Below are 17016 nucleotides of genomic sequence, written 5' to 3' on the forward strand. Positions count from 1 at the left end.
GCTATTTTTATTGTATGCTACCTTAAAAAAAAAAAAAATTGTGTTGGATAAGTTTTAAATTTATGTTCTTGATCCACTTCAATCATAAAAAACTCAACAACTATTAAATATTAGCCAGTTAATTAAAAAAAAATAGAAACATAAGTTAGTAGAGATGGAATGGGATTGAAATCCCGACAACAGTAGGTAAGTCTCCTAACCCCCCTCTCCCCCCCCTAAGCCTAACCCTCCCCGGGGGGTGCCTAAACCTAGCTAAGTCCTAGGGACGGCCGGACTTACCTCAATTGGTCCGTCGTCTTTCGGGATTCCGGCATCGGGATGAGGATAGGCGTCGGTTTTTCGCCGCCTATCTTCAGTCCCCCGTCTGGCTTCTGGTGTCGGGATATAGACAGGCGGCATTTAGTCTGCCTGTCTATTAACTACATCCCAATAGCGATGGCTAGTGAGTGTCTCAACACAATGACTCAAATCATTCAGATGTTCGAATGATTCGAGACACCCACCTCTCTAGCCTCTGTCAGTGGGAGCTGCTACCACCGGGGCAGGAGTGTGTGTGCACAGAAGTATGATCAGGTCGGATAAGCAGTGCAGGGGGCAGAGCTCGGAGTAGCGCTGCTAATGCCGAGGCTCGGGGGGGGGTGTACAGTCATCAGTGCTGGGCTGCAGAGCTGTCAGCAACTCACCCAGAGTCGCCGCTGGCACCCCTGCTTGATATAGTTCTGCTGTATCTTAAGAGCCGTACTCCACAACTCAGCACTGTGAGTCACAGTGCCCATCCCTATCAGTTAAAATTGGTTGCAGAACTACACAATGTTTTGTGATCACTGTTACTAAATAAATGTGTGATGCAAGCGTCACAAGCAGGTAACAATCCCTACATAGACTGAGTTTTACATTCTATTTTTTACCAGTTAACAAGCCCAGCAATGGCCGGGCATCAAAAAATTATATGAAACTCATAATTGTTCCTCTCCACGGAAATCTTTAGTAAAAGGCGAAAGATTTATTCGATCTGAAGAGAAACCAGAGTATACAGAACCAATGCTAGAGCACCAGCCCAGCCAGGAGCGGACTCTCTCACACTCATGGAGATTATCGATTTTAGGCTAATTTAACACGATTTAGCACATCAGAGGCTCTCTAATATAATCAAACTTCATTCAATGCTCTTTAAGTTAATCTAATTCTAAAAATTTAATGACAGCAGTATGAGAAGGGCACACATGTAATCGGAGCATCATGGGTATGCAAATGAGCCACGCTGAAGATAAACTCCACCTCCACAGCTGTAACGATGTAACAAATAGGGTGGATTAACTGTTTACTGTCCGTCTATACCGTTCACACAGTGAAAGCACAAAATAAAGTGCTATGAACACAGAGACCAGCTCCTGCGGCACTTTTCTGACATTTAGGAGGCATGACAGAATATAGCAGTCAGTGGAAGCACTGAAGCAGACACAGGAAGGCTGTCAGCGGCCATGTTTGTTTTGGGCGCGTGCTCCAGACAGTGGGCAGTAGATCAGTATAATGAATGCAACAAAAGAGGCATAAAACGTAATCCTTCCTCAGCCAATGCAGGTGCAGAGTGAAGGAGACTGCAACACCATTACTTCTTATCTGTCCCAGAATCAGGGTCATTTTATCGGTCAGCCTGGGTGCAATTGCTGCTTACACAGTGTAATAACAAGCCAGGACAGGCAGTACACTACATACACTCATACAGGGAATGTCCATCTAGCTACAGGAAATACACAACAGAGTCAGCTGTATGTAATATGCAATGTGAGTGAGCCCCACACGTACCTTCATACTGCACCTCCAGGTGCATAGACTGCAGCACCCCCAGAAGGGGCTCCACTATAGCTGGGTGAGCCGTCTGCACAATTCCCTGCAGACAAACAGAAGATTAATAAAATCAGAACATGACCCCTCACAGCAATGCAGGCAATAAGGATATCCCTGAGTGAGCAGAGAGAGCCCTCAGCAATGCAGGCAATAAGGATATCCCTGAGTAAGCAGAAAGAGCCCTCAGCAATGCAGGAAATAAAGATATCCCTGAGTGAGCAGACAGAGCCCTCAGTAATGCAGGCAATAAGGGTATCCCTAATAGAGCAGTAACAACACTCAGAAGAATTGCAAAGCAGCCATGCAAACTATACATGACTGACGAGTGAGCAGAAACAGGCAGCGCTCAGCAATGCAGGCAATAAGGATATCCCTGAAGGACCAGTAGCAACAATCAGCAAAGCAGGCGATAATACTATCTCAGAGTGAGCAGAAACAGCATTCAGCATTGCAGGCAATAACAATATCCCTAAAAAAATGCATTAAGCAGTAACAGACAACATTCAGTACTACATACAATAAGGGATCTGATATCCAGCAAGAAGCTGCAGTAACACTTAAGCCGCATACACACTGGACAACAATTGTGAACGATATGACCGATAACATCTTTGATCGATATATCGTTCAAATTGTCCAGCGTGTATACACTAAGAGCTGAACGACGTGCGCTCCCACAGGTTGTTAACGATATCCACAGTCGTCTGTACATGCAGCTCAATCTGGGGATATCGTTAACGATGCCATGCTGCCGAATGCAAAATGTCCGCGCTCTCCCCCCCCCCCGCCATCGTTCGTCGTCATCGGCAAGTGTGTATGCAGTACTGATATTGCTCATCACACACACCGTCCAGTGTGTACGGAGCTTAACGGCGCAGTACTCACTCAGCAATAAGGAAATCCCTGAAAGAGCATGAATCCCACTTGTAGGGGGTGCAGAGATCCCTCAGTTATCTATGTAATTTATCAATCAATACCTGGAAAAGTGCCACCCACCCACTGATGGCACAGAGACTCAGTCAGCTTAAGGAGAGTTTATTATTATGCATCAGATATTATTAACTTTCATTTATATTACACAACCCTGATCAGAATATCAACCACACCAATCCCTGTCCCAATGGAGCTTACACTCTAATTTCACTGTCCATTCCATAAAGGTGCATATACTGTATACTATCTTCATAGCAGACACATATGAAGTACAGAGGATGCATGGGAATTGTTTGCATGTCTATTTACTAAGCCTTGGAGGGAGATAAAGTACCAACCAATCAGTTCCTAACTGTCACATTACAGGTTGTGTTTGAAAAATAAGCTAGGAGCTGATTGGTTGGTACTTTATCTCCGTCCACTTTATATCTCTCCAAGGCTTAGTAAATAGACCCCATGGCTATTTTTACAATTCCTGGCAGGTTGCAGGTGAAAATTTCAAACGGCAACCGCTGTCAGTGTAAAGCGACTGCAGTTGCCGTTTTAAATTTTCACCTACAACCCATCAGGAAACAGTGCTGTAAACTGACCCTATAATTACTAAGGACAGCCCCGGGTTACAGTCATCACTGGAAAGCAGAGCCGTAACTAGACTTTTTGGTATCCTCTATAGCACAGATGCTCAAACTCAGTCTTCAGGGCCCCAAACAGTGCATGTTTTCCAGATATCCTCACAGAATTACAAGTGAAATAATTGACACCACCTGTGGATCTTTTAGAATGTGTCAGTGAGTAATGAATACACCTGTGCACCTGCTGGGTGACCTGGAAAATGTGACCTGTGTGGGGTCCTGAGGACCGAGTTAGAGAACCACTGCTAAAGAGCAGTGGTTCTCAAACTCGGTCCTCAGGACCCCACACAGTTCACGTTTTGCAGGTCACCCAGCAGGTGTATTCATTACTCACTGAAACATTTTAAAAGATCCACAGGTGGAGCTAATAGCTCACTTGTGATTCTGTGAGGAGACCTGGAAAACATGCACTGTTTGGGGTCTTGAGGGCCTGATTCAGACCCGGTCGATATATGCGGACGCTCGCTCCCAGCATATGCAAATTCAGCTAAGTGACATCAAGCCAGGCGATCGCACGGCAAGGCATAAGCACGCCCACTATATCTTGGCGTGCGATCACTTTGTGTATGCAGACGCCCAACAGCCTGATTTTAGCCGCCCACTAGCGAACGTCATCTCCACGAAGTATATACAACCATCGTTACATCGGGTTCCATTGGAACTGACCGCAGCGGTTGACTGTACCCTACCGCAAGCACTGCGAGCACTTCAGTGTATAATTCAACCAGGTGACGTGTACTATGACGCTGCCTGTTAATTATGCACGCCTCTGAAATGACGTTAAGATGCTCAGGCACGCCTGCATTCGCACTCACACCTCCGCTCCCCCGTTTCTAGGGGCCTGCACCTGTTACCACCCACAAACGGCTTTACCTGTCATTCATTCAGCCGGGCTGTCTCTGCTGGGCGATCGATTGCTTCCCGATCGCTCGGACTAGTTCGCGCACGCGCACTGCGATGCATACACATGTGCACTTTGCAAAACATCGCTCGCTCCGAGTGATCGCTTGCTAGCGAACGGGTCTGAATCAGGCCCTGAGTTTGAGCATCTGTGCTATAGAGGATACACTAAAGAGCACATACTGTAACATGGGAGAGAATTCCAAAAACTGTCATAACTCCCATCATAGTGACTCCGCTGTAACATCACTACATGCTATAGTATTCAGGTCACTACTGTCATTGCGTATGGTGGTCGCTGATATGTGAGGCACTGGACAGTGGGGTAGACAGGACATGCATACTACAAAAGGTTGACATACAAAGTAGACAAACACATACAGACATAAGAACAACAGGGGGGTAGACCTGCAGGAGAGAGCATAGCATGCTGAATAAAATACTCTCTACAGAATCCTGTTTCTGTTTTTTGAAGACAGCCATAAAAAAAGTTTACATAAACAAAACAAGACAAGAGAATCTGGTCACAGGTCCACCACAAAAACACAACAACAACATGGGCTGGTTTGGGGAGACATTGATCCTGATACCTGCACGGGGTCTAAAGCTGCATACACACGGTACTATCTGTTCAGTGAACGATATCGCTGAACAATTTCCTTTGAACTTTCTATGGTTCAGGACAAACGATATTGGGTGTACACACTGATAGATATCTTTCATTGAAGTCATCTGAACAGGCAAATCTTGATGAAATCGTCCAAGTTGGCCTGCATGTACGTACGACCATAGATATCATTATCATCCATGCGGGAGTGCGCATCGGTGGTCGTTCGCTGCATAAAAATGAACGATATGAATGATTTATCGTTCATAGATATCGTACCGTGTGTATGCAGCATTAGAGTTGGCTGCTTATGTTACTGAAAAGAAACCTAAGCAAAGTCTCTCAAGGCATTAAATTAAACAAGTGTTACAATACTGCTGCAATGGGATCACTACAGGGACGTTATGTCAGAGGAGGGGGCCTGTGTGCAAGGTATCGCCCCAGTGCATGCTCTGAAGACTGTGACACTGTGCTAGTATATATTGTGTATTCCATATGGATAATATCTTCATTCTTATGGTGACTACTTCACAAATATGGCGCCAGCCCTCAGCACTGGGAAAACGGTGCAGGTGGCAGCAAGGTAATTAAAATCAATGGGTGCACAGTGTGCAGTTTGGGCCCCCTTGTCCCAGGGCCCCATGTGCACCACACTCCCTGCACCCATTATAGATACACCAGTGGATTATTGGTCATCGTGTCTGTTATTTATCTCCAGCGCATTGGTCTAACCTGAGATTCACGTGTCGAAAGCCGACATGGGGTATTAATGTTATCTATTATTATTATTATTATTATTATTATTATTATTATTATTATTATTATGTGTTTAAACAAAACATATGAAGAAAACATTTTTTTTGCACTTTGTTTTAGTCAACTAAAGATTTTGCCACTTGTAACCCTTTAACCCCCATAAATGTAGAATATACTTAAGCTATTAATGTGGGGTAGACTCTTAACTGTCTGACCGACCATTTTGGTAAGTATGCGGCTGTGCATACACACTTACCAATCGGCCGACCGATATGTCTGGCCACAGGAACCAGTTGTGACGTCACTGTGGCTGGTTCCTGCGGCCAGCATGTGGGTCGGTTGGTTGGTCGGTCGCCCGTACACACAGGGAGATGTGGACAATATGTCTTTCAGATATATCGCATCTGCCGTGCTGCATGGCTGACGCAAAATATCGGTGAACGTCAGCATAATGAACAATATATCGTCCAGTGTGTACCCAGGATAAGGGTCTATCACGGGTATTCAATTTGGAGCGAAAATTTAGGACGTCATTTTCAATTATCCCCATATTCAACTTCAAAGACTTTTCGCAAGTTCGAAAAGTTTTTGAAAAAAAACGGGGATAACTTTTCACCACTGAATAGGTGGCGAAAAAAAGTGCAGAATTGGGGTTTAGGGGTGCAGGCTTAAAAAAAATAGCTTGCACCCCTGGGAATTCATATAAAAATAAACTGTGTCAAAAAAAGTTTTAAAAAAAAAATAGGGACACCCCAAAAAATTAAAAAATTTGGGGTGAAAAAAAAAAAGGAGAAAATGTGTTTAAATATAGGGAAATAGGTTCAGGGGTATTCTGTAAGTATGCGGCAGATGTATTCTAGAATAGGCTATTAGCGGCAGGTGCATTTTGGCAGAATAAAAAAAAAAACACTTTAGGGACTTAAAAATATGTTAGTACCCATTTTCATGTACCCCAAATTTGATGGGACCACTTAAAAAACGAAAAAAATAACCTAAGTGCTCTTCTACATCACTTCTACAATGTCGGGAAAAAACACCTGCCGCCGCTATTTAAAACCCTGACTTTCATTTGCAGGCTAAAACAGGGGTACCCATAGTGATCCCCCATGTTTTGACAGCTTTAGGGGGGTCCTACAATTAATTCCAGGTAAATCCCGTTTTTTTTCACCGATCCTATTTCGCCGGCTCCGGTTTTCGTAGCTTTTTAATTGAATATGGGGATAAAGCGGGCGCGCGCCCGATACTTTATCCCAGGAAAAGCTCCGATGTGGAGTGAAAAGTCCAGCACAGACTTTTCACTCCCATATTGAATACCCCTCTAATACCCCTTTTACACCGGAGCTAAAACCCGGGTTATTGAAGGGTTAACCCGGGCAGCTCCCTGGTGTAAAAGGGGAGAGGGTTGGCTCGCCGGGTCGAGTGACCTGGCAATCCAACCCAGGTAACTAGCAGGGTTTAACACGGGTGTAGCCCTTGAAACCCTGCCGTGAGAACAGCGCACTCCGGGTCACGATGACCTGGAGTGCGCTGCTAGCCGGCCGATTGGTCCGGTTTCAGTGGCGCTTGGAGATGACGTCATCTCCAAGCGACCACTTTCACTCCAGAAAAGCCGGGTCTATGCAGACCTGACTGCGGTGTGAGCGGCGCTGACTTGGAAATATCCTGAGTCGTCGCCGGCAAAATTCCGGGTCTGATCCGGATAGAAACTTTGTTCCAACTCCGGGTCAGACCCGGAATTTAGGTGGAGAGAGGGTATTAGTGTAGATTCTACGCCCGGGTAGTTTCCTCTTCCTATGATCACAGGGTCAGTGATGTCTATCCAGGGAACGATTAGGGGGCATTTACCGTCTGAAGCCCTGGTAATGAGCATGAGGTCACCGTTAGTGTGCCCTTGTTGGAGAGAGAGGTAGTTGATTATTTTTCCATTTCCTGTGACGACACAGGACAAGGGGAGTATTCACTGGCAGAACCGATCTGATAGGCTGATAATAAAAAGACCAAGAGAATGTTCACACACAGATGAGATCCGGAGAATCAGTATTGTTATAGCCCACCTGTACGATACGGAGAGTTTGTAGAGCCAGGTGCTGAGCTTTGGGGGACGTGCAGGCCAGGAGGGCAATCAGACCCTTATACACCTGCGTTTGGTATTTGGGATTACCATGAGCCAAAAGTTCCAGTAACACCTGGGCCTGTTCTTGAGTCTCTTCCAACTTGGATTCTGCAAGACTCTCAGCTACTGCTCGCACTCCTGTCCAGAGAAACAATGGGCAACAATTATACCGGGCACAGAATCATTTCACCTATAATCACTCAGAATGTGGCGCCAAAACAGCATTAATACGGGTTTATTATTAAGCTCACCTCCTTACAACCTATAGGATTATAGGCGTTTATACTTGAGAGTAATTTCCACATATTGCAAAGTGACCTGGGCATTTTGTAATGGGGAAAGTGCTTGGTGGGCTATATAATCCAGTCACACTGCAACAGGGCAAGCTGATCCGGTGTCTGCGTATAAAGACGCACATTGGCCGCAGATCCTTCGAGAATCACCCTTCTGAGTAATCCTGTGGTCACGTAGAATGGCCGTGTGTACTGAGTGCCGGAGCCATGTTTTTTAATTGCGTACGACATTGCAGGGCGAGACACGCCCCAAACACAGTCAGACACGCCTGTATTTTTGCTGATACTTCCCCTAAACACTCCCTGCCTGTCTATCCCACTGCAGGTAAATAATTGCTGTGAGCTACGACGGTAATGTACCTTGCTCTGTGCCACTTAGACGCATGCGCAGTTTAACGATAATCGCTCAAATGTGAAAGACTCCTCCGATACCCCGGGGATGTAACTCGCAGGGACATTGGTTAGAGCTACCATTTAGTACATAGCAGTGATAATCATGTAAAAAATGATTATCCCCAGCTGCGATGTACAATGACAAATATTGCGGCATTTCCTGAATTTTTAGTACATATGCCCCTTAGTCTCTGAATTAAATAATAATAACTACCAGCAACTGCGACTCCTCTATAGCAATTCACAGCTGTGGCTTCACAATTTAGATCTAACTAGAGATATATGTAGTACAGATAGAGGAACTGCCAGACCGCAGCTACTCACCATAGCTCTCACAGACCGTAGCTACTCACCATAGCTCTCACAGACCGGAGTTACTCACCATAGCTCTCACAGACCGGAGCTACTCACCATAGCTCTCACAGACCGCAGCTACTCACCATAGCTCTCACAGACCGGAGCTACTCACCATAGCTCTCACAGACCGGAGCTACTCACCATAGCTCTCACAGACCGCAGCTACTCACCATAGCTCTCACAGACCGCAGCTACTCACCATAGCTCTCACAGACCGCAGCTACTCACCATAGCTCTCACAGACCGCAGCTACTCACCATAGCTCTCACAGACCGCAGCTACTCACCATAGCTCTCACAGACCAGTTCTTTATATTTGCGGCCGGCTCTAGCCAGAATCTGAAGGATCTTTAGCGCTTCCATCTTCTGTTGTTCAGTCAAATGTTTCATGCCCAAAATCTCCAGTAGTGTCAGTACTCCTCCCACCTCTACAAACTCCACCTTATAGCGGCTGCTGCAAACGGAAAGCAGCAAAACAGGTTGTTAGGAAAGCCTTGTAGCCTTGTATTGTGGAAACGCTCACAATGAGGGAGCTGATCACTCTACACAGATCGGGGGACAATGCGAACTGGTGGCAGGATCCAGGAAATGTGGGCTGCGCTGGTGTTCCAATGCTGACTCCCCCCTATGGGATGATGTGTGTGTGATGCTGTATGACCACTGTCCCATATAGAAAGATGATTGTCTGACGATGTGTAGACACTGACCAATATGGAAAGATTAGTGTGTGAGGATATGTATCTCTGCCTCCCATGTGTGTGAGTATGTATAGAACGACACCACTATGGAATGATGTGTGTGATGCTGTATGAATGAATGGTGTCCCATATAAAAAGATGAGTGCATGAAGATTTATGGATACTGCCCCTATAGAAATATGAATGTGTGAGAATGTATAGAAACTGCCTGGATGTATATAAACTATTGGAAAGATGAGTGTGTATAAGGATGTGTATACATTGTCCCCTATGGAAAGATGAGTGTGTATAAGGATGCGTAAGCACTGTTCTCTATGGAAAGATGAGTGTGTATAAGGATGCGTAAGCACTGTTCTCTATGGAAAGATGAGTGTGTATAAGGATGTGTATACATTGTCCCCTATGGAAAGATTAGTGTGTATAAGGATGCGTATACATTGTCCCCTATGGAAAGATGAGTGTGTATAAGGATGCGTATGCACTGTTCTCTATGGAAAGATGAGTGTGTATAAGGATGTGTATACATTGTCCCCTATGGAAAGATGAGTGTGTATAAGAATGTGTATGCACTGTCCACTATGGAAAGATGAGTGTGTATAAGGATGTGTATACATTGTCCCCTATGGAAAGATGAGTGTGTATAAGGATGTATATGCACTGTTCTCTATGGAAAGATGAGTGTGTATAAGGATGTGTATGCGCTGTTCCCTATGGAAAGATGAGTGTGTATAAGGATGTGTACGCACTGTCCCCTATGGAAAGATGAGTGTGTATAAGGATGTGTATGCACTGTCCCCTATGGAAAGATGAGTGTGTATAAGGATGTGTATGCACTGTCCCCTATAGAAAGATGAGTGTGTATAAGGATGTGTATACATTGTGCCCTATGGAAAATGAGTGTGTATAAGGATGTGTATGCGCTGTCCCCTATGGAAAGATTAGTGTGCATAAGGATGTGTATGCGCTGTCCCCTATGGAAAGATGAGTGTGTATAAGGATGTGTACGCACTGTCCCCTATGGAAAGATGAGTGTGTATAAGGATGTGTACGCACTGTCCCCTATGGAAAGATGAGTGTGTATAAGGATGTGTATTCGCTGTCCCCTATGGAAAGATTAGTGTGCATAAGGATGTGTATGTCCTGTTCCCTATGAAAAGATGAGTGTGTATAAGGATGTATATGCACTGTCCCCTATGGAAAGATGAATGTGTATAAGGATGTGTATGCACTGTCCCCTATGGAAAGATGAGTGTGTATAAGGATGTGTATGCACTGTCCCCTATGGAAAGATGAGTGTGTATAAGGTTGTATATGCACTGTCCCCTATGGAAAGATGAATGTGCATAAGGATGTGTATGCGCTGTCCCCTATGGAAAGATGAGTGTGTATAAGGATGTGTACGCACTGTCCCCTATGGAAAGATGAGTGTGTATAAGGATGTGTACGCACTGTCCCCTATGGAAAGATGAGTGTGTATAAGGATGTGTATTCGCTGTCCCCTATGGAAAGATGAGTGTGCATAAGGATGTGTATGTCCTGTTCCCTATGGAAAGATGAGTGTGTATAAGGATGTGTATTCGCTGTCCCCTATGGAAAGATTAGTGTGCATAAGGATGTGTATGTCCTGTTCCCTATGAAAAGATGAGTGTGTATAAGGATGTATATGCACTGTCCCCTATGGAAAGATGAATGTGTATAAGGATGTGTATGCACTGTCCCCTATGGAAAGATGAGTGTGTATAAGGATGTGTATGCACTGTCCCCTATGGAAAGATGAGTGTGTATAAGGTTGTATATGCACTGTCCCCTATGGAAAGATGAATGTGCATAAGGATGTGTATGCGCTGTCCCCTATGGAAAGATGAGTGTGTATAAGGATGTGTACGCACTGTCCCCTATGGAAAGATGAGTGTGTATAAGGATGTGTACGCACTGTCCCCTATGGAAAGATGAGTGTGTATAAGGATGTGTATTCGCTGTCCCCTATGGAAAGATGAGTGTGCATAAGGATGTGTATGTCCTGTTCCCTATGGAAAGATGAGTGTGTATAAGGATGTGTATGCGCTGTCCCCTATGGAAAGATGAGTGTGTTTAAGGATTGCATGCGCTGTCCCCTATGGAAAGATTAGTGTGTATAAGGATGTGTATGCGCTGTCCCCTATGGAAAGATTAGTGTGTATAAGGATGTGTATGCGCTGTCCCCTATGGAAAGATGAGTGTGTATAAGGATGTATATGCACTGTCCTCTATGGAAAGATGAATGTGTATAAGGATGTGTATGCACTGTCCCTTATGGAAAGATGAGTGTGTATAAGGATGTGTATGCACTGTTCTCTATGGAAAGATGAGTGTGTATAAGGATGTGTATGCACTGTTCCCTATGGAAAGATGAGTGTGTATAAGGATGTGTATGCACTGTCCCCTATGGAAAGATGAGTGTGTATAAGGATGTGTATTCGCTGTCCCCTATGGAAAGATTAGTATGCATAAGGATTTGTATGTCCTGTTCCCTATGGAAAGATGAGTGTGTATAAGGTTGTGTATGCGCTGTCCCCTATGGAAAGATTAGTGTGTATAAGGATGTGTATGCACTGTCCCCTATGGAAAGATGAGTGTGTATAAGGATGTATATGCACTGTTCTCTATGGAAAGATGAGTGTGTATAAGGATGTGTATGCACTGTCCCCTATGGAAAGATGAGTGTGTGAGGATGTATATGCACTGTCCCCTATGGAAAGATGAATGTGTATAAGGATGTGTATGCACTGTCCCCTATGGAAAGATGAGTGTGTATAAGGATGTGTATGCACTGTCCCCTATGGAAAGATGAGTGTGTGAGGATGTGTATGCACTGTCCCCTAGGAAAGATGAGTGTGTATAAGGATGTGTATGCACTGTTCTCTATGGAAAGATGAGTGTGTATAAAGATGTGTACGCACTGTCCCCTAAGGAAAGATGAGTGTGTATAAGGATGTGTACGCACTGTCCCCTATGGAAAGATGAGTGTGTATAAGGATGTATATGCACTGTTCTCTATGGAAAGATGAGTGTGTATAAGGATGTGTATGCACTGTTCTCTATGGAAAGATGAGTGTGTATAAGGATGTGTATGCACTGTTCTCTATGGAAAGATGAGTGTGTATAAGGATGTGTATGCACTGTCCCCTAAGGAAAGATGAGTGTGTATAAGGATGTATATGCACTGTTCTCTATGGAAAGATGAGTGTGTATAAGGATGTGTATGCACTGTCCCCTATGGAAAGATGAGTGTGTGAGGATGTGTATGCACTGTTCTCTATGGAAAGATGAGTGTGTATAAGGATGTGTATGCACTGTTCTCTATGGAAAGATGAATGTGTATAAGGATGTGTATGCACTGTTCTCTATGGAAAGATGAGTGTGTATAAGGATTGCATGCGCTGTCCCCTAGGAAAGATGAGTGTGTATAAGGATGTGTATGCACTGTTCTCTATGGAAAGATGAGTGTGTATAAGGATGTGTATGCACTGTCCCCTAAGGAAAGATGAGTGTGTATAAGGATGTATATGCACTGTTCTCTATGGAAAGATGAGTGTGTATAAGGATGTGTATGCACTGTCCCCTATGGAAAGATGAGTGTGTATAAGGATGTGTATGCACTGTTCTCTATGGAAAGATGAGTGTGTATAAGGATGTATATGCACTGTTCTCTATGGAAAGATGAGTGTGTATAAGGATGTGTACGCACTGTCCCCTATGGAAAGATGAGTGTGTATAAGGATGTGTACGCACTGTCCCCTATGGAAAATGAGTGTGTATAAGGATGTGTATTCACTGTCCCCTATGGAAAGATTAGTGTGCATAAGGATGTGTATGTCCTGTTCCCTATGGAAAGATGAGTGTGTATAAGGATGTGTACGCACTGTCCCCTATGGAAAATGAGTGTGTATAAGGATGTGTATTCGCTGTCTCCTATGGAAAGATTAGTGTGCATAAGGATGTGTATGTCCTGTTCCCTATGGAAAGATGAGTGTGTATAAGGATGTGTATGCGCTGTCCCCTATGGAAAGATGAGTGTGTTTAAGGATTGCATGCGCTGTTCCCTATGGAAAGATTAGTGTGTATAAGGATGTGTATGCGCTGTCCCCTATGGAAAGATTGGTGTGTATAAGGATGTGTATGCACTGTCCCCTAAGGAAAGATGAGTGTGTATAAGGATGTATATGCACTGTTCTCTATGGAAAGATGAGTGTGTATAAGGATGTGTATGCACTGTTCTCTATGGAAAGATGAGTGTGTATAAGGATGTGTATGCACTGTCCCCTATGGAAAGATGAGTGTGTATAAGGATGTGTATGCACTGTTCTCTATGGAAAGATGAGTGTGTATAAGGATGTGTATGCACTGTTCTCTATGGAAAGATGAGTGTGTATAAGGATGTGTATGCACTGTCCCCTAAGGAAAGATGAGTGTGTATAAGGATGTATATGCACTGTTCTCTATGGAAAGATGAGTGTGTATAAGGATGTGTATGCACTGTCCCCTATGGAAAGATGAGTGTGTGAGGATGTGTATGCACTGTTCTCTATGGAAAGATGAGTGTGTATAAGGATGTATATGCACTGTTCTCTATGGAAAGATGAGTGTGTATAAGGATGTGTATGCACTGTCCCCTATGGAAAGATGAGTGTGTGAGGATGTGTATGCACTGTCCCCTAGGAAAGATGAGTGTGTATAAGGATGTGTATGCACTGTTCTCTATGGAAAGATGAGTGTGTATAAGGATGTATATGCACTGTTCTCTATGGAAAGATGAGTGTGTATAAGGATGTGTACGCACTGTCCCCTATGGAAAGATGAGTGTGTATAAGGATGTGTACGCACTGTCCCCTATGGAAAATGAGTGTGTATAAGGATGTGTATTCGCTGTCCCCTATGGAAATATGAGTGTGTATAAGGATGTGTATTCGCTGTCCCCTATGGAAAGATTAGTGTGCATAAGGATGTGTATGTCCTGTCCCCTATGGAAAGACGAGTGTGTATAAGGATGTGTACGCACTGTCCCCTATGGAAAGATGAGTGTGTATAAGGATGTGTACGCACTGTCCCCTATGGAAAATGAGTGTGTATAAGGATGTGTATTCGCTGTCCCCTATGGAAAGATTAGTGTGCATAAGGATTGCATGCGCTGTTCCCTATGGAAAGATTAGTGTGTATAAGGATGTGTATGCGCTGTCCCCTATGGAAAGATTAGTGTGTATAAGGATGTGTATGCACTGTCCCCTAAGGAAAGATGAGTGTGTATAAGGATGTATATGCACTGTTCTCTATCGAAAGATGAGTGTGTATAAGGATGTGTATGCACTGTCCCCTATGGAAAGATGAGTGTGTGAGGATGTGTATGCACTGTTCTCTATGGAAAGATGAGTGTGTATAAGGATGTGTACGCACTGTCCCCTATGGAAAGATGAGTGTGTGAGGATGTGTATGCGCTGTTCTCTATGGAAAGATGAGTGTGTATAAGGATGTATATGCACTGTTCTCTATGGAAAGATGAGTGTGTATAAGGATGTGTACGCACTGTTCTCTATGGAAAGATGAGTGTGTATAAGGATGTGTACACACTGTCCCCTATGGAAAGATGAGTGTGTATAAGGATGTGTATGCACTGTCCCCTATGGAAAGATGAGTGTGTGAGGATGTGTATGCACTGTCCCCTAGGAAAGATGAGTGTGTATAAGGATGTGTATGCACTGTTCTCTATGGAAAGATGAGTGTGTATAAGGATGTGTACGCACTGTCCCCTAAGGAAAGATGAGTGTGTATAAGGATGTGTACGCACTGTCCCCTATGGAAAGATGAGTGTGTATAAGGATGTATATGCACTGTTCTCTATGGAAAGATGAGTGTGTATAAGGATGTGTATGCACTGTTCTCTATGGAAAGATGAGTGTGTATAAGGATGTGTATGCACTGTTCTCTATGGAAAGATGAGTGTGTATAAGGATGTGTATGCACTGTCCCCTAAGGAAAGATGAGTGTGTATAAGGATGTATATGCACTGTTCTCTATGGAAAGATGAGTGTGTATAAGGATGTGTATGCACTGTCCCCTATGGAAAGATGAGTGTGTGAGGATGTGTATGCACTGTTCTCTATGGAAAGATGAGTGTGTATAAGGATGTGTATGCACTGTTCTCTATGGAAAGATGAGTGTGTATAAGGATGTGTATGCACTGTTCTCTATGGAAAGATGAGTGTGTATAAGGATTGCATGCGCTGTCCCCTAGGAAAGATGAGTGTGTATAAGGATGTGTATGCACTGTTCTCTATGGAAAGATGAGTGTGTATAAAGATGTGTATGCACTGTCCCCTAAGGAAAGATGAGTGTGTATAAGGATGTATATGCACTGTTCTCTATGGAAAGATGAGTGTGTATAAGGATGTGTATGCACTGTCCCCTATGGAAAGATGAGTGTGTATAAGGATGTGTATGCACTGTTCTCTATGGAAAGATGAGTGTGTATAAGGATGTATATGCACTGTTCTCTATGGAAAGATGAGTGTGTATAAGGATGTGTACGCACTGTCCCCTATGGAAAGATGAGTGTGTATAAGGATGTGTACGCACTGTCCCCTATGGAAAATGAGTGTGTATAAGGATGTGTATTCACTGTCCCCTATGGAAAGATTAGTGTGCATAAGGATGTGTATGTCCTGTTCCCTATGGAAAGATGAGTGTGTATAAGGATGTGTACGCACTGTCCCCTATGGAAAATGAGTGTGTATAAGGATGTGTATTCGCTGTCCCCTATGGAAAGATTAGTGTGCATAAGGATGTGTATGTCCTGTTCCCTATGGAAAGATGAGTGTGTATAAGGATGTGTATGCGCTGTCCCCTATGGAAAGATGAGTGTGTTTAAGGATTGCATGCGCTGTTCCCTATGGAAAGATTAGTGTGTATAAGGATGTGTATGCGCTGTCCCCTATGGAAAGATTGGTGTGTATAAGGATGTGTATGCACTGTCCCCTAAGGAAAGATGAGTGTGTATAAGGATGTATATGCACTGTTCTCTATGGAAAGATGAGTGTGTATAAGGATGTGTATGCACTGTTCTCTATGGAAAGATGAGTGTGTATAAGGATGTGTATGCACTGTCCCCTATGGAAAGATGAGTGTGTATAAGGATGTGTATGCACTGTTCTCTATGGAAAGATGAGTGTGTATAAGGATGTGTATGCACTGTTCTCTATGGAAAGATGAGTGTGTATAAGGATGTGTATGCACTGTCCCCTAAGGAAAGATGAGTGTGTATAAGGATGTATATGCACTGTTCTCTATGGAAAGATGAGTGTGTATAAGGATGTGTATGCACTGTCCCCTATGGAAAGATGAGTGTGTGAGGATGTGTATGCACTGTTCTCTATGGAAAGATGAGTGTGTATAAGGATGTATATGCACTGTTCTCTATGGAAAGATGAGTGTGTATAAGGATGTGTATGCACTGT

The 17016-nt window shown here is 43.9% G+C and overlaps 1 protein-coding gene and 1 non-coding gene across 2 annotated transcripts in view; both read right to left on the bottom strand.

Moving 5' to 3' along the window:
- Positions 1-17016, bottom strand: part of ARMH1 (armadillo like helical domain containing 1) — a 484180-nt gene that overhangs the window by 462595 nt on the left and 4569 nt on the right. The window contains exons 4-6 of the mRNA XM_088460665.1: positions 9119-9285; positions 7731-7927; positions 1807-1891 (exon numbers count right to left, since the gene is read on the bottom strand). Of these exons, the coding sequence (XP_088316791.1) occupies positions 1807-1891; positions 7731-7927; positions 9119-9285 (449 nt within the window). The remainder of the gene's footprint in view (positions 1-1806; positions 1892-7730; positions 7928-9118; positions 9286-17016) is intronic.
- Positions 918-1032, bottom strand: LOC148454862 (U5 spliceosomal RNA). The gene has a single exon (XR_015874788.1). It is a non-coding gene; the product is annotated as a U5 spliceosomal RNA (small nuclear RNA).

This window comes from Taudactylus pleione, unplaced genomic scaffold (genome assembly GCF_031769625.1).
Source record: "Taudactylus pleione unplaced genomic scaffold, aTauple2 ptg000969l, whole genome shotgun sequence".
Lineage (NCBI taxonomy): Eukaryota > Metazoa > Chordata > Amphibia > Anura > Myobatrachidae > Taudactylus > Taudactylus pleione.